General features: G+C 50.8%; 12 protein-coding genes across 12 annotated transcripts; 5 read left to right on the top strand and 7 right to left on the bottom strand.

Moving 5' to 3' along the window:
- Positions 1-384: 384 nt before the first annotated feature.
- On the top strand, positions 385-1,554 carry CC1G_09026 (hypothetical protein; the record flags this gene model as incomplete). The annotated part of the gene is made up of 3 exons (XM_001831445.2): positions 385-486; positions 534-652; positions 705-1,554. 3 exons carry the CDS (start codon positions 385-387, stop codon positions 1,552-1,554), a joined length of 1,071 nt encoding a protein of 356 aa, XP_001831497.2.
- A 146-nt stretch (positions 1,555-1,700) lies between these two features.
- Positions 1,701-2,682, bottom strand: CC1G_14853 (nitroreductase; the record flags this gene model as incomplete). The annotated part of the gene is made up of 5 exons (XM_002910830.1): positions 1,701-1,866; positions 1,917-2,007; positions 2,063-2,121; positions 2,192-2,431; positions 2,492-2,682. The coding sequence occupies 5 exons, from the start codon at positions 2,680-2,682 to the stop codon at positions 1,701-1,703; spliced, it is 747 nt and encodes a 248-aa protein (XP_002910876.1).
- A 141-nt stretch (positions 2,683-2,823) lies between these two features.
- Positions 2,824-4,041, bottom strand: CC1G_09025 (nitroreductase). The gene is made up of 6 exons (XM_001831444.2): positions 3,953-4,041; positions 3,744-3,894; positions 3,440-3,688; positions 3,318-3,376; positions 3,175-3,254; positions 2,824-3,111 (listed from the first exon to the last, which is right to left on the bottom strand). Exons 1-6 carry the CDS (start codon positions 4,011-4,013, stop codon positions 2,941-2,943), a joined length of 771 nt encoding a protein of 256 aa, XP_001831496.1. The 5' UTR covers positions 4,014-4,041; the 3' UTR covers positions 2,824-2,940.
- Positions 4,042-4,631: 590 nt separating this feature from the next.
- On the top strand, positions 4,632-5,048 carry CC1G_14852 (hypothetical protein; the record flags this gene model as incomplete). The annotated part of the gene is made up of 4 exons (XM_002910829.1): positions 4,632-4,715; positions 4,764-4,798; positions 4,848-4,959; positions 5,010-5,048. 4 exons carry the CDS (start codon positions 4,632-4,634, stop codon positions 5,046-5,048), a joined length of 270 nt encoding a protein of 89 aa, XP_002910875.1.
- Positions 5,049-5,208: 160 nt separating this feature from the next.
- CC1G_09024 (hypothetical protein) lies at positions 5,209-6,855 on the bottom strand (the record flags this gene model as incomplete). Its single annotated transcript, XM_001831443.1, has 7 exons — positions 5,209-5,458; positions 5,517-5,786; positions 5,842-5,972; positions 6,021-6,114; positions 6,171-6,295; positions 6,355-6,526; positions 6,590-6,855. The coding sequence occupies 7 exons, from the start codon at positions 6,853-6,855 to the stop codon at positions 5,209-5,211; spliced, it is 1,308 nt and encodes a 435-aa protein (XP_001831495.1).
- A 1,473-nt stretch (positions 6,856-8,328) lies between these two features.
- Positions 8,329-8,823, bottom strand: CC1G_14851 (hypothetical protein; the record flags this gene model as incomplete). The annotated part of the gene is made up of 2 exons (XM_002910828.1): positions 8,329-8,522; positions 8,691-8,823. 2 exons carry the CDS (start codon positions 8,821-8,823, stop codon positions 8,329-8,331), a joined length of 327 nt encoding a protein of 108 aa, XP_002910874.1.
- A 288-nt stretch (positions 8,824-9,111) lies between these two features.
- On the bottom strand, positions 9,112-9,635 carry CC1G_14850 (hypothetical protein; the record flags this gene model as incomplete). Its single annotated transcript, XM_002910827.1, has 4 exons — positions 9,112-9,120; positions 9,223-9,371; positions 9,441-9,579; positions 9,612-9,635. 4 exons carry the CDS (start codon positions 9,633-9,635, stop codon positions 9,112-9,114), a joined length of 321 nt encoding a protein of 106 aa, XP_002910873.1.
- Positions 9,636-10,888: 1,253 nt separating this feature from the next.
- Positions 10,889-12,713, bottom strand: CC1G_09023 (hypothetical protein; the record flags this gene model as incomplete). Its single annotated transcript, XM_001831442.2, has 5 exons — positions 10,889-11,767; positions 11,822-11,951; positions 11,999-12,168; positions 12,221-12,379; positions 12,672-12,713. The coding sequence occupies 5 exons, from the start codon at positions 12,711-12,713 to the stop codon at positions 10,889-10,891; spliced, it is 1,380 nt and encodes a 459-aa protein (XP_001831494.2).
- A 35-nt stretch (positions 12,714-12,748) lies between these two features.
- CC1G_09022 (hypothetical protein) lies at positions 12,749-16,382 on the top strand (the record flags this gene model as incomplete). The annotated part of the gene is made up of 18 exons (XM_001831441.2): positions 12,749-12,989; positions 13,050-13,061; positions 13,120-13,143; positions 13,194-13,234; positions 13,287-13,314; positions 13,365-13,601; positions 13,659-13,713; positions 13,772-13,783; positions 13,840-14,051; positions 14,107-14,362; positions 14,416-14,502; positions 14,562-14,571; positions 14,634-14,725; positions 14,776-14,878; positions 14,943-15,185; positions 15,237-15,442; positions 15,513-15,638; positions 15,690-16,382. The coding sequence occupies exons 1-18, from the start codon at positions 12,877-12,879 to the stop codon at positions 16,380-16,382; spliced, it is 2,550 nt and encodes an 849-aa protein (XP_001831493.1). The 5' UTR covers positions 12,749-12,876.
- Positions 16,383-16,776: 394 nt separating this feature from the next.
- On the top strand, positions 16,777-17,380 carry CC1G_14849 (hypothetical protein; the record flags this gene model as incomplete). The annotated part of the gene is made up of 4 exons (XM_002910826.1): positions 16,777-16,847; positions 16,912-17,110; positions 17,164-17,249; positions 17,302-17,380. 4 exons carry the CDS (start codon positions 16,777-16,779, stop codon positions 17,378-17,380), a joined length of 435 nt encoding a protein of 144 aa, XP_002910872.1.
- A 745-nt stretch (positions 17,381-18,125) lies between these two features.
- CC1G_14848 (hypothetical protein) lies at positions 18,126-20,340 on the top strand (the record flags this gene model as incomplete). The annotated part of the gene is made up of 7 exons (XM_002910825.1): positions 18,126-18,183; positions 18,296-18,389; positions 18,453-18,545; positions 18,615-18,717; positions 18,812-19,693; positions 19,947-20,147; positions 20,302-20,340. The coding sequence occupies 7 exons, from the start codon at positions 18,126-18,128 to the stop codon at positions 20,338-20,340; spliced, it is 1,470 nt and encodes a 489-aa protein (XP_002910871.1).
- Positions 20,341-20,744: 404 nt separating this feature from the next.
- On the bottom strand, positions 20,745-22,519 carry CC1G_09020 (hypothetical protein; the record flags this gene model as incomplete). Its single annotated transcript, XM_001831439.2, has 2 exons — positions 20,745-21,379; positions 21,439-22,519. The coding sequence occupies 2 exons, from the start codon at positions 22,517-22,519 to the stop codon at positions 20,745-20,747; spliced, it is 1,716 nt and encodes a 571-aa protein (XP_001831491.2).
- Between the last annotated feature and the right edge of the window lie 1,430 nt (positions 22,520-23,949).

Here is a 23,949-nt window from a genome sequence, read left to right as displayed (position 1 = left end):
GCACAATGGGAGAATGGCTTGGCGCTTGAAAATTGGCCCTCTGCATTTCGTCGACGAGAGTTAACAATGCACTGGAACGAAGGCAGATAATAGTGGGAATGTAGCCGCAACAGCTTCCTAAAGCTTCGAGCTCAACGGTTTCTTCAACGCATAGTTCCTATGGTTTGAGTCGACGAGGGTTTCGCTATAAGTTCCGTGATGGCTATGTTAAAGGGGACTGATAATGAACCCCGTGCCACTCGAAGGTCCTGGCTGTGGGCGGTGTGGCTCACAAAGACAGAATTGGTTTATAATCATTATACGTACACTACACACCTTTTCACTCTCCCACTACCATCTCCCACTCCCAATCCGTTTAAACTACGAAGATACCCGAAGCAAAACATGTCTCCAGTGCCGGTCTCGCAGAATATGAGCCTGTTGCGTAGCCTTTCCTTGGAGTCACTCGAGAAAAGCACCATTAAGGAGGTCAAGGGTCTTGCGGAGGTATGCCCCCGTATCTAGCCTGGGAGCCCTCCTCACCGTGTTTACAGAGTCTTGGAATTCCTTTCCGCAAGAATGCGAGGAAGGTCGACGTAGTCAACCTTATCCTCGAGTTCAGGAACATCAAAATTGACGAGGTCAAACCAGCCATTAGTTCCAGTCCGGAAAAGTAAACCTTCGTCTCGACTATTCTTTCAGTCTTCTTATCCGGCCTTTTACAGCGGACCTGCCTCCAACCCAGACACCGCAAACGAATGGCTGGCGAGCCCGACTGCAAAGAAGCAGTGGAGCTCCGATGACAAGGACACCAGTGGCAAGCCGCGCAAATTCCTCAATCGAGCGGAAGTAAACGACATACCCCGTCGACCGCGAATCTACGCCAATCAGCCAGGCGGCCATTCGCCTGGATACACTCGCGACACCCCTTCCAGCTCGGCGACTCCCGAGCCGCCCGTTCAGCGGGAAGGGAACGCCCTCCCAGACGCGCCCGCCGTGCCTCGAGCTCTGGTCAGCTCCGGTGTTGCCACTGAGAAAACAGTTCGGGTAACTGTCGATATGATGAAGAGAATCTCCGAGGAGAACTCCCAGCTCAAAGATCGCGTGTCCGAAACTCGCAGGCTCGTCAAGGCCATGAGAGCAAAGGTCTCACAGCTAGAAGCCGCAGTTCAAATGCAAACGGCGAGACGAAAGAGGATCGAGGCTTTCGTCACATATTGCCAGGACGTCGAGCCCACCATTCCCTGGGAGGACCTTTGGTCGACCGAAAAGAACGGCTACCTATTGCTCAGGAAGGGTCCCAGAAGCCGACAGATCGAAATCACGACCAGCGACGAAGAACATGGCGAAAAGATCAAGCAGGATCTCGATCTCTCCAAGGTCAAGCGAGATTTCGACATGGGGCTCGACGAAGAAGAGGATGTAAGGCAGCTCTTGACTGCCAGTGAAGAAGACGACCTCATGGAAGAAGTCGATCAAGAGTCAAACCGGGACTTTACCGACTCCTCGCAGAACTCGGAGTCTGGCTCTGAGCCAGGACAGCAAGCAGAATCGGAGAATAGCATCGAAGTCTAGTGGCGTCAGTTTAGGTAGTATGGACACGATTTGCTCTAATGGAATGTCATTTGTATTACCCTGCGCCTAGATTCGATCGAACTCGGGCATGTATGCGCATGTAAGATGACCCCCAGATAGGTTGCCCCTGTAATTCTGCGGATATGTTATAAATGAAACTCCAATATATCTCCTACTTCTCTTCGAGGAAGTTTGACTGGGAAGCGCTCGGTCAACTCCAGGTCAGGGTATCCAACTGACATCACAATGACCACAATATCGTCCTCTGGTATCGCGACATGCTTCCTCAAGACCCGGTGGTACTGACAAATGCTGTTCTGTCGTTAAGCAAATCTCGAGTGTACCTTCAATATTGAACATACTATATGCGTACCTGACTACATGTTTCCAGGCCACGAGCACGGGCAACGATGATAATTGTTTGCATGAAGTGGCCCAGGTCAATCCAAGATCCTGATGACGGTTCAGCGAACGTTATTAGAAGGGCATTTACATTCGGTTCTCATACCTTTCTCTAGCCGGGAGCTAATAGTAAAGACCAGCACAGCGGGAGCTCCGAAGAACAGGCTTACAGAGAAAACAAAATCAGATGTCTCCAACCTCAGAATGGCACTTATACTACTGATTGTGCACTTACTGATTACGCCCAGCGCTTCTGGTCCCTGGTTCTCTGTTGTCCCCTTCGACGCCCAGAACAGTGGATATTGAGCGCCTGGACTCCTGTCGCCTTTTCACATAAACATCGGGAAGAAATGTCCACGAAGGGTAGTAGTTGTATTGGGGTTTATGGGCATCGTCTTGCACAACTGCTGCAACCATATCCTGTCGGATCGCTTTCAGTCGCTCTCCCATGATACAATACACTTTCCCCCATGACCTGTGTGTCATTTATTGTCGCATGAGGGAGGGCGAGGCATCGAAAAAGGAAGCGGCTCACTGGGTGTTATTTCCTGATGGCGAGAAGCGGCCAACTTCAATCAACTCCTCTATGACTTTCTTTGGTACAGCTTTGTCCTGGTAGAATCGGCAGGAGAAACGTCCTCGGATTATGGCGTCTATCAACCTAGCATTCGCATCGAGAGCTGGTATTTCTGAGTCGGGAGGGGACACGCGAGTGGGGGAAGTCATGTCAACGCACAGAGAAGAAGAGAAGGGAGGGACGGTTTACCAATGAGTGGTGGTAGACGGATCTTACAGGTACGACGGTGGCGGCTCACCGTTGTCGTCCACATCAATCATATCCAGACAATCCGTTACAGCCTCGGAACACGGATGGGTGATTATTGAAGGTCGATAGGCAATCGTACAGTAATCTAACCCAATTAACCACTGAACACCACCTATCCATGCTCGCCGATGTAGGCGAGAATGGTGGCTAAAGGAGCACTAGTCATGGAACTCAAGGATATCACTGACCTCCCTGCGAGCCTGGATGAAGGGGAAGCGCTGAATGAGATCCAAGTCGGGATATCCCACGGACATCCCGACTGCGACGATCTCGTCATCTGAAATCGGGACGTGCTTCCTCAGAACCTGATGATACGTAGAGATGCTCTCCTATACAGGGGAGTCATGTAAGCGACCCATTGCGATACCACCTAGTCTGTGTTGGAAACCCACCTGGCTGCAGGTCTCAAGACCACGGCTTCGAGCTGCGATGGTAACGCTTTGCAGGAAGTAGCCCAAATCAATCCAAGAACCTAAATCGGACGTTGGGTTGTTAGTAGTAAACTACCGAAGGGTGAAAAGTCAATGGGGCCTACCTTTCTCCAGCTTTGAGCTAATGGTGAAGACGAGGGCAACCGGGGCTCCGTAAAACTGACTTTGAAGGCGTAGACAAAAGTCAACGTTGCACACGACGGCTACTGAAAGAGATTGGGCCTACTAGTTACGCCCAGCAACTCTGGCCCTCTCTGCGACATCGGTTCTTTCAATACCAAGAACTTTCCCGATGACCTGACCAGCATCCTCGCGTCTTTTAGCGTGCCTCTCCGGTAGAATATCCAAAAGAGGGTAATAATTATATCCAGATTTATGCGCCCCAGTTGTGGCATTCTCCATGAACGCTGCTAACATGTCGTCTTGTACTGCCAGCAAGCGTTGACCAGTGATGCAGTACACTCTTTCCCAAGGTCTAGATTTTCGGATGGGTCAGGGCTGCATTAGTAGGAGATCTGTGGAATACCTACTGCATGTTATTTCCAGATGGCGAGAATCGAGCGGTGTCAACGATTGATTCAATAACATCTTTGGGGACCTCCTTGTCCAGGTAGAAGCGACAGGAGAAACGGCCTTTCATGAGGGAATCCGCGACTGTCATCTGGGTATCGAGAACGGAATCTGTATTCGAGCGGGCGTTAGCGCACGACATTTGGAACAGGGCGGGAGCGAGTCAAACCTGGAATTGGTGGTAGCGAGGTGGGCTTTCCGATGATTTCAAGGACCTGAGGGGATGCCATGCCGTCGCACAGAACGTGTCAAGGTGTAAGTGCTGGAGGGTAGTCGGAGTACCTGAACAGAGCTACGGGAGAACACTTACTGCAACGTACCGGGCCTCTTTAAAGATCGCAGTATGCCGGGTTGTTCCTACCTCCTATTGCCTACTAGGAAGGTTGGTAAGGAGACTGAAGTTGGTTACAGATAGGGTCCCCTGGATGGGTAATCCTAATGGTATACTATGTTAGTCATGGTATACGAAGGGGTCGCATAGGCAGTTCGCTGCGCATGGAAGGATTGTAAAGCCGAGTCGAAAGGTGCTTACTTGCATCGGTTCAAAAGCGTGAACGGAACACTGCTTCACGGTTGCCTGTACTATATTACTTACTGGCTGGCGAGATGTGTTTTTCGCCTCCGTGTCCGGTGCCAGCGCAGAAGACCTGGGGTTCCGGTTTCTTCGCGAACATGGGAGAGCCGTATTCTAAACACAACCTCCGATGGGCTTGCTGCGCTGAATATTAAATGCACAAGCCAAATCTGGTCAAAAGAATTGGTGCGAAGCAGGATCGAACTTGCAGCGGTGTTTGGCCAAAACGGGCCGAGACAGTGAACGGGAGAGTTCCGAAAATTGCGGAGTTCTCATGTCTTCGACGTCCACAACGCCCCAACGCCCTCCAGCGCCAGAAGAGAATGTGAAACCGTTGAACTACAAGGAACAGTTCGCTGTAAGTCTGGGCGAGTCACTTCTGAATGTGCACTGACGAGCTTGCCAGGGCCGACATGTAACATCCAAATTCATCGAGCAAGTGTTCCCCCCCAATCCAATATGATTCAGCCAGTAACATTTCTTGACACAGTCCTTGTGCAGCTGCCTCGAAGGCATCTATGGACTGTCTGGACCGAAACAACTACGACAGGGATGCTTGCCTTGAGTACTTCAAGGCGTACAGGGAATGCAAGAACACTTGGGTATGTGGTCAATGGTTCTCTCAAGCTCGAATTGCCTCACCTTCTCGCAGATCAGGCAACGCAAAGAGGACAGACATGCTGGAAAGTAGAAACCATAAATTCAAGTTGACTACGAACGCTCTTGAAATTGTCGTTCGCGGAATATTGGATCGTAACAACTGCATAACCAACAGAAATGAATGGCGGATAGGACGGACATACATTACTTCGACAAAACGAAACGCACACATCTCACTCAGTCGACTCGCATCACGGAGCTACCTTCTTCACCTTCTCTCTGAAGCGCTTAAGATGGCCCTCATCAACTTCTTTCGCCGTCTGGTAAACTGCCTTCGTGTCAGTCTTGTCGCTGGCGTATTTGGCAACCAGGGCCGTCACGTCGTCCAATAGGCCATCATATTCGACGCCAACGCTCTGGGCCTGCTGTGTTAGACCCTCGTCGAAGGAGGTGATCTCCTTCGCCGCTTTGCTGAGCGCTGCCTTTGTTGCTTTGAGGGATCTACCATCCGTCAGTCTCTGAATGCCTGAAGGCACCTGACAGTGGAGAGAGAACTCACTTGATGACGGCGCCCCTTTCCTTCTTGTCGTCGACATTTTGGAGCTTCTCGGTATTGATGGCATGCCACATCTTGACGAGAGCAACGGAGCGACCATAGAACGGTCGTCGGACTTGAGCCACCAGTCTCATTAGCGTCAAGAGCTGTGCCGTTAATGGTCCGGGGGCAACGATATCCAAGAGCAGTTTCTTGAAAGCCTCCCATTTCTCTTTGAGCGGGTCCTCATCGAGCTTCGACGAGTCGAGGCTTTCTTTGAGGTATTCGGCGAAGCTAACAGGTTGTTCAGTATGTATGGTTCTTTTCTGTACATGACTTAGACCCTTACTCTTTCGCCGCTTTCCAGATCTTGGAGGACTTGACATGGGCGTCCGTTTTTGCATTGACATTATCCATTTGGGCTACCAAGAAGGGAACGGACAGAAGCATCACTCCGGATACCACTTTGCCGATGACAGCCTGGAACCGTGGTCAGGAATAAGATCGACCCCCGTTAAGTGCACTCACCTCCGTGCAGGATTCTGGTAAAGAAGTAACTTTGGCGGAGAAGTCTGCGATGCTCTCTTTGACAAATGTTACATATTTCTCATCGTTCTTCTCCCTTTCGAAAGAGTCAGACCCTCCTTGATGGAGTACAATCCCAAACGCAGAACTTACGATTCCTCGAGAACCAGGTCATCGTCACTGAATGTGTTGGCAGAGATCTGGGTAACCACAGCAGATATGGTATCTACGTCGTCCTCTTTCTGGGCTTGAAGGATAGCCTTCTTGAAGGTGGCGGTCTGTTCATGTAGTGGAGGGCTGTTAACACGACTTCCGTTCTTTGCCGGAAATAACTGACCTCCTTCACCAGACGAGACTTAGACGCAATCTTCTCGAGCCTGTCTGCTGCTTCGACCACCTTAGCGCGCTGCGCAACCCAGGTCTCCGCGAAAGTGATCAACTCAGCAATGTTAGCTCCCTCAGGTACCGCTGGCTTATCATGGCCCTCCAACAAGAGCGAAAGGAGGAAACTACAGTGACCAGAGGCAACGTCGAGTCAGCATCCACCGCAATCAACCATCCAACAGACTTACTCTTCCAATGCGGTTATACCGTCCGCAGACCTTTCAAAGGCTTCCCAGCTCGAAGCATCAATGGTCTCGAATCCGTGAACTTGCTTTATCAAATCGATGATCCCGTCGTAAGTCTCATTGGACTTCACGAGGATTGCCGTCGAGGATTTCGTGTAGCGCGAGTATCCTTTCGTGTCGTTCTTGAGGTTCGCAAGAAGGATGCGAATGAGGTCCGTGGAAGGGTATCCTTCCTGGACATCAATGGCGTCGACGGATGGGGGTGCCATTATGGTTGGCGCCTGAGGTGGACTGTGGGGGTAGAAGTGGTTTCTGGTATGACATTGGACGGAAACCGTCGACTTTTAACCCTAAATCTATTCACGAGGTAAACACGCGTCGATACCTATACACCACAAATTAGCCCGCTCCCATCGATTGTCGTGCATGTTTAAGCGCCCGGACACAAACACGCCTCTTCAACCCCAAGTTCCGACATTGGGAGGCCAAAAGAGAAGTCCTTCGTTTCCAATCCGGGATATTGGTATCACGATCATCAGGTCAGCTGGTGACCTTGGCCATACGCAAATGACAGCCTCATCGATGTGGTTGGAGCTGCTGGACACGGCGAGCGTGGAAGTGCGAAATCCAAAAAGGGTAAAACGCTGCCAAGTCCAGCCATGGAAGCTGAAGATTTTAGCGCCCAACCGGAATCAGCGAGACAGGAGGTCAGACAAGTTCAATCATATTCAATAAGCAGCGTCAGTGTGTGCTTAAATAAATAAGCGGACAAGTGCGATGGTCAACGACGATGAGTGTCTGGATCGTAGCATACTGGTGCGTTTTAGTACACACCATCAAGGCTGACTTAGTAGCCTGTCCCTGGTCTTCTAAACATTGTCACAATGTGCCCATGACCCAATCCGATGCCGCGGTGGCATGATAACGGGACCAGTTTACGGCGACACGTTGCATGGCAGCGTCCACTGGCGCCCATCCATTGCCAAAGACTTAAGCACAGTACGATTCGTTGGGAGGTTGATCTCCATGGTCTGCCCTCTAGCATTACGATGTTGACACACCGATGGACGCTGGGCGAGCGTCGTGAAAGAGCGGCTGAAAGGCCCTGCTTGCTCAATGGGGACCATGTGCCAGTGTGGTGGTATCTTCCAGGCCAGTGAACAACGTGAACTTTGATCAATTTGGACAAGAGTTCAATTGTCCGCCATGTCCTGGGTCAGCCTTGTGTCAGGCTGCAGCGCTTAATTTTCGGAGCTCGGGTCGTTAAGCGCCCGCGACCGTCCGACGCAATGTGTCAGTTCAATGGTGCCCCCGGGAATGCCTGTCATCTCTGATGGCTGGCGGTGACCATGTGTCCTGTCTGTATTTCGCCTGTAGAAAATATGGAAAGAGTACATCTAGTGGGGGATCCAGTGTTGCGAGGATCGCCTGTTGCCAGCACTGTTTGACAATTCGGAGGGCTCGTGATCGAATCTAGTGCGTCCTGCGGAAGGCGCAAGTGTCTGTGTGTGCTCATGGCTGGTTACAGGGAGGGCGTTGAATATGACGTTGGCTGAACTATATGGTGGGAAATTCATGGGGATGGTTGGGAAGGTGTTCTTGAAAACCCGTATTCCTTGCTATTAACCGAGTCCCCGGGGGCTGTTCCTTGCCCCAAGCAAGGCTTTATCCCATCCGCTTACCTTCCTTTTCAAGTAATACAGCGTTTTCCTACATCTCCGCTTCAATTACTTCGCTCCGCTCTAATTCATACCCATCTTTTTCTTGCTTCCATGTAGACTCGCAACCAGTACTTTACGCGCGAGCCTAGCTTCCATGGTCGACGCCCGCGGGGAACCCGCCGTTGCTTCACCGTCATGGTTAATGGTCCCAACACCGTCTCCATACTTGTATCCCGCCCTTACAATGGCGAGGAAACTCACTTCTCTTCTCCTCTCTATCGACAGGACTTTAGATTCTTGTATTAACTTATGTACATCGGATGTATATGATATGGAACATGGATGAAAAGGCGCTCTTTTTCTTGTCTTTTTCTATTGAACAGAGACCAGAACAAGGGCTTGGGAGGGCTTGGGGCAAGGACATAGGTGCCGGCCCGCCGCACCACCTAGTATGATAGAGTGTGTCGAACTCGAGAGGTGGTCGAGTTTTGTGGGGTGTCGCACTCGAATGCGGAGCTTGAACCCGTTGATCGGAACGTCAGTGCCGTCTGTAACAAGCGCCCGTGTGGCACCCATGGGAAATTTCAGAACGTGTGGCGACTTTTCCCTCCGAGACTCCCAGTTGTACCCTTGATCCAGCACTGAGTAGCTGAGGCCGTGGTCGGGTAGAAGAGCGTAAAGGTATATGCTCAATACACTTGATCCTATTTCGAGGCAAGGCTCCCAATCACCTCTAATGACAAGCCACAGACAACAAAAGGGCGTCATTTGATGAAGTCAAAAGTTTTGGATTCAGGTTGTTTAAGAAAACGTTCTGGCGTATGTCGGGTTCAAAAAGATTCAAACGCCAGAAGTAACATTGTGCTAGAAAAGCTGTCGTCACGAGGCTGGCGCGTTTACCTACGTCAGGTGTCCAGAAGGGCAGAGAGGGGTGCACAGGGTGTACAGATTTGGAAATCACAAAGACCGACTTACGAAGAGGCACAGATAGCCCAGGCTCAGAAACGTATTGAGTGTCCTGTGGCAGGCATAGAGCCCGCATCCAGTGACCACCTTTTTATCCACCCCTAGCAGCCGCCCATCGATCGTTTCATCCTGCAAGCAACCACGAGGTTGAGCGTCATCTACCCAAGGGTTTCATCGGAATTAGGCGGATTGTATCATCCCCCTCGGGCCATGTAACGGGCACGCACACCACATGTGGGTGATGCTCAGGGCGAAACCCTTGTGCTTGGATATCCGCTTCGATAGCACCTGGGGAACCCCCGCTCCACGTTTTTCGCATCGAAGTGTCTCCGTTAATTCTCCACCGACCGATGACATATCTATCAGCTGCATCATTCGTGAGCTGATGGTATACTTACTAGTAGACCCTTTTGCTCGTCCATGGAAAACAACTGAAGAGGAATATCCTTTTCTTTCGTCCTTACAATTGCTGCTCCATCAACCCTGGATTGCTCACTGGCGGAGAGATGTAAAATCATCCTTCATTGAGAGGATTCGCTATTTTTCCATCCTCGTTGAGTATGGGACCCATGCTGGGTTTGTGTGTGACCCTTTCATCTTGGCTTGTCCGAGTCGCACCCATTTCAAAAGGCCCAACGCCAGTCCCAACGAACATGATTGCTGTTTGCACACACACCCTTCAAACGAATAAAGCCAATTGCAATTTATTCCAACCAAATCTTACCCGTCCCTCGGATGTACTTAAGTACAATTGAATCCAACACAATAAATCACTTCCCGAGTCGCACACCCTTCCTAAATGGCCAAGCGGTTGACCAATCTTGCGACGTCGGCGGAGAAGTGATGGAAACTCGTAGGCGACATAATGTAAGACGACTAGCCGACGCACATAGCCGCTACACCAAAAGGCAGCATGACTGAAGAGGTTCAGCCACCGTCGGGTATATGAGCGTTATGGGAACCGCTGTAAGCCACCGGTCTTACACATAAGTACGAGAGAGTAAATGCGCGCCTGGACTTCCGAGTCTTTGTCCCAAACATCGTGGGCCCAAGATATCTACCCTCTTTTTTCTTGGGTTGTAGGCATCGGGATGTTCACTAATCGTATAACCCCTGTCATCATTCACACAGCTTTTGACGTAAAATGCTCGAGCGGTCGGCTACTTCTAGGCTCCATTCGTCCTACACCTACGGGCGCTCATGGAAGAGGAGGTAATGAACCAACCGTCCACATTCTTCTCAAAACACGTTAGAGTGGAGTTTGTTGTCTGGTCGACTTAATTGGCGACGCGTTCTCGCCCAATGATCAGCGCTCACCGCCGATGAAGTCTATCAATACCTATCAGTGTTCCAGGTATCCAGGTCTGGGGGAACTGGAGGGCTGCAGGCGAAGAGATGGCGAATGACTAACGGAAATACACGAGCGGAATGTCTGAAGACAACAATAGCACCACACAGAAGATCCTGAAGGTATAGGCATCGCCCAAGAAAAGTACGCAACCCGATCTGGAGACTCGATGGGGTGTGCGCGATTCTGAAAAACCCCTAACGCGTTATCTAGTAGACGCGATTGGTCGATTTGCGGAGGCATTGGCGTTCCACCAGGTTGGGACAGTGTAGCGAGGCAGAAGAATCAAATGGCTACGATTCCACGCAGGAACAACAAGGTCCGAGGTTAGGAATCCCATTGGATCAAAACAACTTCTTCCCTCCAAGTAAATTTGGACTCTTCTTTCGTTTCATCGTCGAAACAGCAGTCCTTTTCGCATGAAAATACCATGCATGTGCCCCACTCCATTGACCCCCGTTGGTCTTTATTTCCTCTCTTCAAAGCTTCTTCCACAGCCTTCCGTCGTTCTTCATCCGTCTGTTTTCGTGGCTCGGATTCCTTGGGCCGCAGGACGTTGATCAAATTGGGCATCAACTGGCATTCGAACACGCGCTTGGAGCGGCAAACAGGGCACGGAGGAACAGCCGCAGGGTCGAACGTCCGCTTTTGAGGATGTACTACGGTGAAAGCTGCTTTTGTCACCGCAGGTGGCGGCCCATCGGGAGCGGCGAAAAGTTTCTTGAAGACTGCGTCCGAAGAAGAGAAGGGTAGGGGGGTTCCATGCAATTCATATCGAACACACTGTTCAGGTTCAGCTTCCACTCTTTGAGAAAAACGGTCGAAAGCTTGATCGGTGTTCATAGAATTCTCGTAAGCTTCTGAAAGCCACGAGCCATCCTTGCCTGCAGGGTCGACGACCTCGGCTGTCGATGGAACTTTGGGTTTCGCCTGAGCGGGTAGGTATTCGGATATGGTTGACAGATAGAGGGGAGGGTAGGCCGGTGAGGATTTCCAAGCAGAATCCGCGATGGAGACGGTCGAGATGGCCGTCAAAAGCGACTTTTCTGAAGCGGAATCATCGTCCTCGTCAGACTCTGAACCACTGTCGCCTTCGTCCGCATTCCCGTCAGTGACATCACTTTGGAACGGTGGAGGTGAGGCCTGCCCAAAGATCTGAGCACCCAAACCGAAAGGGTTAGGTGCCGAGATGGCGTTGCCCTTGGACTGTGATGCATTAGAGTGGAAATGATATTGATGAATTCGATCTAGAGGACATACTGCAAATGGGTTTGCTTTCGCAACTTGCGATTCCACTTTCGTCTGTGCTTTCGCCTTTTGCCGTTCAAGCTTCTTTTGGAGTTTGGCGGCGTATTTTTCGTTGAAGCGAAGGGCTCTCCATGCGCGTACCCTACAGGATTTAAGTTTGGTTCCTCGGTTGCACAATGTGGCACTTACGTTCCCTCCTGGCCCTGACACCCGACCCGAGGACAGCCCCAAATATAAAGTGCACGATCCATAGGGCTATCTTCAAACGGGCACCACATCTGGACCAACAACTCCATAGGGTTACCGCAGACTTTGCATTCGGAAGAGGAAAACGGTGGCTCGGTAGCGGTCAAGAAAGCCTTTCAAATATGAATGAGCAAATGTATTAAGGCATTGGTACATGGATCGTACAGGATGTCCTCCGATACGAGAAACAGCCACATCGTTGAGATCGCTGTCGATGTCAACAGGCCCGTCCGGGACACCCAGTAATACGCTAGTCTCTACTTCGGCCAAATTCTCCTCGTCAGAATCCGACCAGTCGTCGTCTCGAACAGGTGCCATGTCGACCTATAAGAAAGAAGCCAAAAATCAGTATCGGCGCCGAAAAATCAGAAAGATCCGATTGAGAAAACCAGAAACGGTTTGTTGTTCAGAAAAGCATGAATGGTAAATTAAAGATTGTATCGTCAGAACCGTCAGGCCAGAGAAACTCTGACCATCATAGCTCAGACTCGTCATCTAAAGAATTCATCTTTGAAGGAGAAAGAGGAAATGGACTCACCAAAACGATGGACTAGAAGGTTGTCGGGAACGAAGAAAAAAAATATTGCGTCCGCGCGCCAATTTATGGAAGTGGTACAAACGGAGCCAAATAATGCCAAGCACACGGATTGGGAGACATTCCGACGAATCTGCCATATTAGATCTGGTACTCGAGTGGAATGAGGGCACGGCGTTATATACGGCCACCTCCTTCCCCGACCGCGTTATTTTGTCTTTCCTTCTGTCGCCATCATCGTCCTGACTCACTCTTGACGTCGTCCACAACGTTGGACTCTGCCTAAATGCCGGCTTCAAGCCCATACACACACGATCCCACTGCCCAGTCCTCATCGGGCAGCTTGGTCAACCGACACAAGCGTCGCGGTGTCGCCCTTTCGTGTGCAGAATGTCGGAGGTATGTCTTACAGCATCCGCAAGCCAGTTATATTCTGATACAGACCTACATCGCGACTAGGTTGAAGCTCAAGTTCGTACATACCCCATCTACCATTGTCCTTCGCGGTTCTGACCACCAGTGACTGCAGGTGTAGCCGTCAGTTCCCCTGCAGGTGAGGCCATCCTAGGAGCAGATAGAGCGGGGATGCTCATTGTCTATTAGCAATTGCGTGAAGAAGGGGTGCTCGGCCATCTGTCCCGACGGTGAGCATTCGGTGTGATCCTCAGTCGTAATATTAATTCTCACTGGGCTCAGGGTCTCTCACCACGGGAAAGGGTAACAGGTGCTTATCTAGCAATTCTCGACCATCTTTCCCTATTCACCTATTCCTAGATTTGTTCTGGCCAACACCGAAGTTCTGCACGACAAAATTAACCTACTCGCCAACCGCGTTCGAGCTCTCGAAGACGCCCTTGCACAGTCCCATTCGCTCAACTCGAACGGTGTACATCCTCTCCTCACTGAAGAGCTTTTGCAAATCAAACGACCACTCGAACGGGAACGACCCGATGAAGCGTCAAAGGAGGGGAAGAGCGAGGGTGGTGAGACAATAGACGCACTCGGTTCTCTGTGAGTAAAATCATTTAGCCATGCCGCACATGTCGCTTACACCTGTACGGCCCATAGTTCCATCTCTCAAAGCGGGAGGTCTACCTTCTTTGGCACTGCAGCGAATTCTTGGGTGAGTTATCTTGCATCATAATCCCACAGGTGGCAAGCTGATCTCTATGCCCCGCAAGTATCTTCTCCAAGTGAGTCCAACGTCCTTCCCGTAAACTATCTTAGAGTTGGCTCAATTTGGAAACAGATCGAAGAAGGCTCTGACGAAGAAGAAACGTTGTCCTCCCAATATGCACCACATATGCCACAGGATCTTCCTTGGCTGAGCCATGGCTTCCCCTTTACATCCGCCGTAAACAAGACGTCGGAAGCCGTCAGGGCCTCGATAACTAGTCACCTTCCTGCACCTGCCGCTGCTAAACGCATAGCCAACTTGTACTTCCGCCATGCTGCATGGATGTGGGTTTACCTCTTCCGTTCCTCCATAGACGAACGATCTAAAACTCAATTCCAGGTATACACCTATTTCTGAACAAGATTTTTATTCCAACGTTCTTCCAGAAGTATATAATACAGAGGAAACATACCGTGACTCGGTGTCGTCACATACTCTCTCCGTTTTTTTCATGGTTCTTGCTTTGGGCACCCTTCTCGATCTGGACCTGCCTGCACACTCTCCCGAGTCGATGCAGTATTTCCAGATAGGCCGAGCGGCCTTAGCCTTGGATTCCGTTCTCGAAGAGCAGTCGATCACAGCGTTGCAAGCCCTGGTACGCATGCCATCATACATTACGCTTTCACCATACTAAAACCACGTTTGTAGCTTCTCATGTGCCACTTTATGTTTCTATCAGACATGGCTGGTCCGCGCTGGGTGCTTATGGGCATTGTTGTAAAAGTGGCGCAAAGTGTTAGTACTCTTGATTTATCCGCGTTATTCTTCCAGATCTAACCAGCGGCGTTTTATAGATCGGTCTTCGTGAGTAGCCACCCGCGATCTCTCCCCCCTCATCGCTCAATTCCCTGACCTTCTATCCACAGATCGTGACAGTGGCAAATGGAAGCTCGACCCCGAAGAGACGCAGAAACGAAGACAGCTCTTCTACGAAATTCTCACCTACGACTCGTGGCAGGTATGTTTACATACACAATTGATTGACTCATCCACTCATTGGGTACACAGAGCTTAACCTTCGGTCGCCCTCCGTCGCTGTCTATGGTCCACATCGACAGTAAACTGCCCAATGAAACTGTTACCACGCCCACTGGCGATGTTGAGATGACATGTACGTATCTCCTATTGTTCCTTCCAACCAGCTTCTGTTTTAACGCCGTGATCCATATTTGTAGTCGCTGCATGGAAGCATTCGTTCTCTGCGGAATGCTTGAGCGTCGTCCACGATCAGGCGTTTGGGACAAAGGCGCCGAGTTATTCTGTGATCCAAGAATTGGATACCAAAGTGCGGAACTGGTATGTCCCACCTAGCCTTATGGTCCCCGGGTTCGGAAACTCGAAGATCAGCGGGGAAGTTGAGCAGCCGTCCATCGAACTAACGATGCAACGGTATACTGCATTTGCAATCCGGGAAATTAGTTGGTGTTCTTTCGCCTATTTTGCTGACTGATCTGATTGTTGGTTTTAAGCACTCTTCTACATGCACAGAGGCTTTTTCGCGCAAGCACTGGAGGACAATCCGAATGATCCGATGGGCAGCAAGTATGCACCCTCTGTGCTAGCGGCGTACCGGAGTGCGATGACCTTCGTCGCATTGATCGAGAGTTTATTCAAGCAGCACCCTCAGCTAACTGAGCGCATGTGGTTTTTATTCACGCACGTCTTTTCATGCGCGGTTCGTGTCTTCGCTTTTCCCGCCGGCGGATCCTCTGATTCTAATTCTCCACGTTTCGCCTGTGCTATAGATCGTCCTTGGTTCAATTGCTGTCAAATCTCGAATGCAGTTGGCTCCTTCTGCCCTGACGTATCTGGATCTGGCGTATCAGCTCTTCGATCAAGTTTCGGATACGACGCGAACAAGCAAGATCTTGGTGCGTAATTATGTGAAAATCGTCGCCCGTCTGCTAACTTAACTCTTGCAGCCTATACTGCAGAAAATGAGGGATCGCGCCCAAACCGCGCTATCAGGTGCCGCTTCGAATGGCGCCAACGGGGCCCTTCCAAACGACCCAGCATCAAGGCTCGCATTTTTCAGTCCTCCCATCAAAACCGAGGAGACAGAAATGACGATGGAATTATCCGCCCTTGGAGGGATGACACGACTTGTTGCGCGGCGTACTACCCCATCATCGCCCTCGTGTTCCACCTCGAACCCATCTTCTCCATCACAACAGCCTTCTTCCCCGCCGATATCAGCTCAAACGAACGTCATGTCCCCATATACCCCACTTTCGGATGCCAGCTCGTCCTCCTCCTGGCAAAATTATACCCATATCCAAAATCTCAACGTCAATATCAACGTTGGAGATTATGCTTCGTACTCTGGGCCCTCCGGGGCTAGCTCGCAATCCCCAATGGGATATGGTGGATATCATCAACACCAGCAGGCACAACACCATCAACCCTCGTCTGGACTGACCCAGCCCCATCCGCAGCAACAGCAGCAAAGCCACATGCAGCAAAACGGGATGGGTATTGAGGCGATGGCGGAGTACTACCCCTATAATGGATACCCCATGCAAGCTATGATGAACCAAGGTGAATGCCCTCCGATTAATGACATGGACTACCCATGGCACAACCTTGTTGCGCAAACGCAGTACAATTGCAAATGAACGGCAGTGTAGCTTGGACTCTGTTGATTTAAAATTACCATTCTTCTCTCTTGCTTGTGTGTACTTTCCCTGTTGTGTGCTCTTGCTTTTTTCTTTTGTGTACTTCCACTACTGCACTGTATTTCTTGGGTTCGTTTAGGTCAGGGATAGTCATTTACCGTAATTATAGTGGCTGATTGTTTTCCGACTGTATCACCAGTATCTAGTGTATTAGTATTTTACTTTATCTCATCTTGTCGTCTTTTAATTCTTAAACTGCAATGGGAGTGTGTGGCGGTGCTGATTGATTGGTGTTGCTTGATTCGGAAGGCGTCGAAGTGTGGAGAGACATTCACGGAGGACGTTGAGAGCGGGTTGGTTACAGCAAAACTCTGGCAAAGTTGAATCGACTATTATGCCTGTCCCCGATGCTCACACACGCAGCAAGATAAGCCTAGACCCTTCCAAATCTCATACCCCGTCTTCGTACGTCCATCTCAATTGTGGCGCCCTGAAAGAATCAAACTAGACGCGACACGTTTATATCCAGGATTTCAAGCAAGACTCTGCCCCGCGTCGTCCTTGCAAATGTCTTGTTCGTGGTCGCCATCCAGACGACCAAGGAATGGTTACTTGATTATGATGTCGGGGCGTTTTGGGTGCTCATGAGGGTCCTGGCGTGTGGGGGGTTGGGTGCTCTGGTTTGGGAAGGGGTCACTGGGCAAGTTAAGAAACGCAAGTCCATCGAGGTGTGTTTTCTGACCCTGTTGCCAAAGTTTCCGAGACTCATGCTTCGTTTTAGTGGTCTGCACTTGCTATGGCCTCGCTCCTTGTCTTCTTGCAATACGGAACCTTGTTCACCGCACTCTACCGGCTACCCTCCGCTCGGTAAGTCCTCGGGGACTAGGTCGCACATCCAGCTAACCACACGCATGTCTAGGGTCGTCCTCTTCTCCCATTTCTCCACATACCTCATTACGACCGTCATCAATTTCCCTTCGGCAAGTTCTCCATTCTGAATCGTGTCGCGTTCCTAACCTTATTCGATAGGCGCGCAAAGTATTCGCTGTCCTCGCAGCCTTTGCGATTGGAATAATGACTGAATCCAGTTTCTCTAAAGACAGCGTTGTGAGGTACCTCCCTGGATATGGCGCCCTCGTCTTGCACGGCTTGGTGTCGATGGCACTCGAGCACACTATGACCTTCATTTCACCGTCCTTGGGTCCGACATTCACTATCGCGGCAGCCACTTTTGGAGCAAGTATATTCTGCCTACCCTTCTACCTATTCAGAACGGCCCTGCTTCACTTCCCACCGACACCCAGCCTGCCATACTTCTCGTTTATCGCCATTCCGTTCATTGCATACTCCCTCCTTTTCCTTACACCCCTCACCAAGCACACTTTGAACAACCTGTCGCTACAGCCCCAGTTCTTCAGGACCTCGTTCCCCATCTTGGCGGTTTCGTCTGGCATTCTGGGTCCTTTGGCATTCAACCAGCTTCCAGCACGGTCAGATCTTCTGCTCGCGTTTCTGCTCTATTTCGGTGAGTTGTCGCGGTTCTGTTCCACCTTTTCCATTCCTCGTAGTTCTGTCAGCTAAATGGGGTTGTACTGAATAGGTATGCATCCCGAAACCGCGAGCAGCCACGTTCTGGCAGCTCGAACGCCAGCCTCGCGCTTAATCAAGTCATACCTCAAAGCCATCCTCTCAAACCCGGAGTCCCGCAAAATCTTCTATTTTCTAATGCTTAATTTAAGCTACATGCTCGTTCAGATGCTTTATGGCGTTTGGACTAACAGTCTCGGTCTCATCTCGGACGGTGAGTACCCCCTTTATGGCTACAATGATACAATCGAATGAAAGCAGTCTTGACTGACGAATTCCTTTCTATTCGATACCTTTCACTCTGAACGGCGATGTACTGCACGTAGCTATTCACATGGCTTTCGACTGTATGGCCATTGGAGTTGGTCTCCTTGCGTCCGTGATGGCAACTTGGGAACCCAATGAACGGTTTACATATGGGTACGTTTCATTACTCTGGTGCTGCATTTCTATCTCATCGCTCCCCCCTTTCCGTTGGCTTAGGTATGGCCGCATTGAAACCCTTTCCGGCTTTGCAAACGGTATATTCTTGATCTTGATCTCTATATTCATCGTGTTCGAGGCAATCCAAAGAATGTAAGCAACTGCGAAGTTATCTCTGGTTGATTAACCCCTATTTAACTTGGCTGATGATGTTTGATACAGTATCGACCCTCCGGAGATGAATACCAACCAACTCCTTCTTGTTAGTTCTGTCGGTCTGGCGGTCAACTTGTTTGGGATGTTTGCCATGGGTGGACACCACCATGTAAGGTTTTCACTCCTTTGGGCTTGTAATACGTTTTTTCTGACAAAACTTTTTTCTTTACTGGTGCCTGACCATCCTGCTTGTGTTCTTGTAGGGCGGTGGTGGGCATTCGCACTCACATGGTCATTCTCACTCGTTCAACTTTAGTCTGTTTGGAGGCTCATCGGACGACCACGGACACTCCCATGACCACGGTGGGCACTCACACTCCGAGAAGGGGAATCACGGACACGACGGACACGGCGGACATGGACATTCTCATTCTGCTGCAAGAGAGCACCGCGGTCATTCTCACTCTGCACACGAGCATTCTCATAGTCACTCGCACTCTTCAGTATGCGATAGCTCCCAGACCAAGCCCTCTGACCACTCGCATTCGCATTCCCCATCTAATGTCCACCCGCATTCGCCGGAACACTCCCATTCTCATTCTCATCAAGGACATGACCACGGTTCCGACAGCTGCCAAACACCAGGTCACGATCACGGGGGGCACTCACACTCACATTCGACTACCCAATGCGAGTCGGACTCTAAACAGCAGTCGCACTCACATTCGCATTCACCTCCGCCCGATCTATCTGCAACAAACCCTATCGGACACTCGCGATCACTGTCGAACACTGGTGGTGGTGAGAGATCCACCATTGGTACACTCGCATCGCGGAGGCATTCTCGTGCCGGGTCCTTGAACATCCAAACACAGTTTGGTGATACGGGAGCGAATACCGGTGGTGAGCTCCCTAATACCACTATATCGACTAGTTCGGGCAAACATCATCACCCTGGGCCATCGGTGATAGTCGAAACGCCTCTAGAACCGACCTTCTCGTTCACCCATGACGAACACAATGAGCATCATCATGGGGTGCACACGCCGAATGTAAACCATACATCGGACCATTCGCATGGACATGGAGGACATGCCCATGGACATAGTCATAATATGAGAGGCGTGTTTTTGCATGTTATGGCTGTGAGTACTGGGCTCTTTCTTCCTTATTTTCTTTTCTCCTCTGCTTGGATCGGTGTTAGTCCTTCCGGTACCTGCTGCGAGACTAGAAGGCACTAACACTCTACATCCTATCCTCCTACCATTCTACCCTTCATCTTTCCGTTTCACTTTTTGCCACCCACTTAACTTCCGTCCCCCGTCTCCGTTCCCTACCTATAGCTAGCCGACCCGCTTTATCGCAATACTAACGCAAAACCTACACCCTTTCTGACAGGACACCCTCGGCTCCGTAGGTGTGATCATCTCCACCCTCCTCATCCAATGGTACGGTTGGACCGGCTTCGACCCTATTGCCTCCCTCTTCATCGCCATCTTGATCGCGGCGAGTGTGTTCCCGTTGGTCATTGACACGGGCAAGATCTTGGCGCTGGACGTGGCGGATAAGGATGTGGTTATTCTGGATGCTTTGAAGGAAGTGAGTTGTAGTCCATCGTACCCGGCCGTTCCCTAGGGCACTCTTCACTTCGGTGATCGATCATCTTCGTTGTGCTGACGCCTTCGCTTGACACGACAGCTCTCAACGATCGAGGGTCTCGCCTCGTACTCATGCGCCCGTTTCTGGCCTAAAGACGCATCGACGATTGTCGGGTCTATACACATCCAGCTAGCACCAGCCGCAGCATCTGTGGACCCTACTGGCCCTCACTCTTCTGTGCGCACGACATATACCAAGCTGGATAGGGTGGTGGAGAGGGTAGATACGCTTTTGAGAGAGAGAATACCCGGGTTGGAGAATCTGACGATTCAGGTTGAGGGGCAACCCGTTGGTGGTGTTAGGGGGATCTAGAAGAGAGAGAGAGACCAGTGGTGAGATAAGATATACCTCGTTGAGTTTTTGTTAGTGGATTAGATGCGATTTTGTGTAATTATATCGACATTTGATTAGGGATATGTGGTACAGTACAGTCCACTTGAGTGAGTGTTTTGAGAACGAGTTGTCCGGGACAAACAAAAGTAAAGAACCGGATAGGTATGCTACAAGGTATAGTACGCAGGTGCATGGCAAAGAAATTTATGTGAACGTCCAGAAGTTGTACATTGCGTCGGAGTATGTGGTTTGCGCTTTGACTACTACACGTCGTTCCGCGAGGTTAGGCATGAGCATAGGAAGTTCATTTACGAAATCCTGGTTGAGGTCTTCCCTCAAGTCCTCTCTCCTACTTGTACACCAGATAATGTTGACCGTTCGAAGGCTGCTCCATTTTCCTGGTGCTATTTCGTCGTCGCTCTCTTCGACCCTAGCCAGTCTGTCCTCTCCTTCGACCCGAGGTTTTAATCGGATATTGGTACCCCTCAGACCATGTGCGACAGGGTTTTGAGTCCCACTGTCCGTGCCTTCCTCCTCCGGATTTGGTCTGTCCGCATCGAAAACCTTGGGTTTGTTCTCGACATTCGATCCATCCTTGTTATCTATAGAAAATACGTTATCCAGGAGTTCCCAGTCGCATTCTCGGCTGCGCAGGAGTGTGTCAATGCGCATGAGGATGGTGAGGTCCTCAAGTGCCTGGTGAACGCTCCGGGAGAGGGAGGTCAGGGCGGTAATGAGCCAGTGGAAGCGGTGCTCATATACGACAGCGCTTGACACGTCCGCTGACAATGTCAGGTGCTTGAGCAGCGATAAAGACTGCAAGTCGATGGATTGGGGTACTAGGAAATATTACGAATATCAGCTCCAACATGAATCCAGATACGAGGAAAGGGCTTACATCCGCCAGCAGTCCCAACAAACACCTTCAACGACTCCAACGACGTGCAGAGGGACAACCCATGCTGAATGGTCGAGAGCCTGTTGCCCGGTAAACAGATCTCCAGCCTCTTCAGATGCGAAAGCGAGAACGGACGAGCCCGCCACTCCATCGACCCCAAACCGACAGTACTCGCTGCATGTCCAAACGGATTCCGGTCGCGTATCCGCAGGGACTCGATCTTCTTGCGTGGGCCGAGGATGGCAGCGGGGTGCAGCAAAGGGAGGCCGACACCCCCTGTTTGGATGTCCACGGACTTGAGGCGGGGGATCGTGCCTAGAAGGTTGACGGGCAGGGCCAGGTCGCACAACACCACTTCCTCAATGGTAGAGTTTTGGAATAAGGTGATAAAGGCAGCTTGGAGCTGGTCCGGGAGGTTGGCCCAGTGGATCGAGCAGCGGATTTTGAACGAGCGCAAGCGAGGCATGCGCTGGCCTAGGACGAGGAGGAGAGCGAGAGTGGTTAGGTCTTGGCCGCTGGTGGCATCGAGGGAATGGCGGTAGCTGTGTCGTCCGCAGTCTTTAATGTCTAAACCGCGTATGTAGGACAGGATTCGGGGGCTGTGGGTGACAAGTTGTAGGAACAGATCGACGTTGCTCGTGAGTTTCTTTTTGCGGGATCCGCGTTCGCGAATGGAGATGGGGACGTTGCTAAAGGCCTGTGTCCAGCATTGGTGCTGGAAGATTGGAAGTGCCCTGCTGAGTCGTAGCAGGGATATTGTGTCGTCGAAGAGGTGCGTCTCGATGATGAGATAGAAGAGTTCGTTAGGCAGCGGGAGAGTCCCGTTCAACGGTGGCGCTGCTGGTATCGTTTCTCCCAGCTCCTCTGGGGTGAACTTGGGGCCGGGAATGGCATTGTCGCTGTCCTCTATGGATGCCATTCGTTGTCGTCGATTCTCCTGGATAACTGTGTCGACGATGCCTTGGAACCGAGTTTGCGGGTCGAGATTAAACGGGGTCAGTTGCGGCAGCTGGTGCGGGTTCTCGCCTCCCGTCCTGCGCACCGAGAGTCGCTTGCGTATATTATCCAACGTCCTGCGCATTGTAAGGGGCGAGCTTAGTGCTGGTGGTTGCGGTTCACGACGAAGGATCAAACAAGGAGGTAGTTAAGCGCGAGATCATGAAGTTAACGAGCTACAGTCCATTTGTTACCTTCCATGATGACTCCGAGTCCTCAGCCAGCAACGAATGATGTAATGCCCTGGCGCTTGTCGTCGCCAAAGGCCACGATGCCCGAAATCAACTTCTCAGGTTATCACGGTTCTATTGTCATTGTCAAGACGATGTTCTGGAAAACAAGGACCGAGACAATGTCCTTTGTGCAAGACGACAAGTGTTCCTTCTGATCATGAAGTTCCTTGTACGCATTGTCGAGCCTCGTCCGGGAACTCGTGAACGCGGCCATTCCGATGTTTCAAAAATACCAGCTTCGAGTCCAGGTTCCCGGCGACATCCTTGCATGCATTGCCTCTGCGGTTCGTCGCGTGCAATTTTGTGCCTATCAGAACTGTGTGAACATGAATTTGAGAAAGGCACTCGTCCGGAATAGACGTTGCAGGCTTGGGCGCTTTGGTTTGAAATTCCATCGCCAACTCTGCATGCACTCACCGCAGTGGGCGCCTAAATAGTAATCGAGCCAAGTATGAATTAAATCCAGAATGACTTTGAACGCTCGCTCCCACTGGTGATGAACATCCTGACCTTGAACATCGTGACCTGGAGATCATGGCGCCTGTAGTAACTGGTGAATCTCTTGGACGGGCACCATTTTGTGAACTCGTTTCCAATTGAATGGCGTATCCACTCGACTTGAAGAAAGAGGGTTATCTGCAACAACTGAAGTGTGACTGCTGACGCATGTGTTGCCGGCGTTTTAAAGAATACTTTCAGAAACCAAGGGCTCATGGCGATATCCAGCAACAGTGGGACAATAGAACGCACAACCGAGTGTCAGCCAAAGATACCTTACCTACGTGGGTCCTTCACTGGAAAAGATGCGTTTCAGCGGCGCGTGGCGTGAATGTATTCTCGCCAGCGATTTTGGAGATGACTTAGAGCTCTTCACTCTGCTTTCAACTGACTGGCTTACTATCTTGCGCGTCCGTGTACATGCATAAGAGGACATCGACTCGGCCTCAAACGGCTGTAACAGTGCGACCCAACTATTGCAGGGATGAAGCTCTCAGACTCGATCAAGTTCACGTCCGAACTTCCGCAAGCAGAGACTGAGGTGACAAAATAATGACTGTCATCCGTATTGAGATCCCTTTGGCCACGACTACGACTACCGGGTTGCACTTCTCAGAATATCGCAGGGAATACTCTCTTATGAGGCTAAAACAAGGTCGGGTGGGATGCCAGATATGACGAGAACGTTGTCCTCGAGCGTCAAATTTTTCCAGCGGAGGCTCAAGACGATTCATGCCGTGTCTTCGACGTATCAGCTTTTGGGCAAGTGCGGGTCGTTGGGGGG

This window comes from Coprinopsis cinerea (genome assembly GCF_000182895.1).
Source record: "Coprinopsis cinerea okayama7#130 chromosome 7 map unlocalized cont3.7, whole genome shotgun sequence".
Classification (NCBI taxonomy): domain Eukaryota; kingdom Fungi; phylum Basidiomycota; class Agaricomycetes; order Agaricales; family Psathyrellaceae; genus Coprinopsis; species Coprinopsis cinerea.
The sequence above is the reverse complement of the archived record's forward strand: the minus strand, read 5'-3'. Positions and strand labels throughout refer to the sequence as shown.

Excerpts from the sequence above, each read along its gene's own strand:
- CC1G_09025 (XM_001831444.2), bottom strand. The coding sequence starts at position 4,013 with ATGGCATCCCCTCAGGTCCTTGAAATCATCGGAAAGCCCACCTCGCTA. Across the intron at positions 3,895-3,952 it reads CTCGCTACCACCAATTCCAG|ATTCCGTTCTCGATACCCAG; the intron begins GTTTGACTCGCT and ends GCTCGAATACAG. Across the intron at positions 3,255-3,317 it reads TAGCTCAAAGCTGGAGAAAG|GTTCTTGGATTGATTTGGGC; the intron begins GTAGGCCCCATT and ends CGTCCGATTTAG.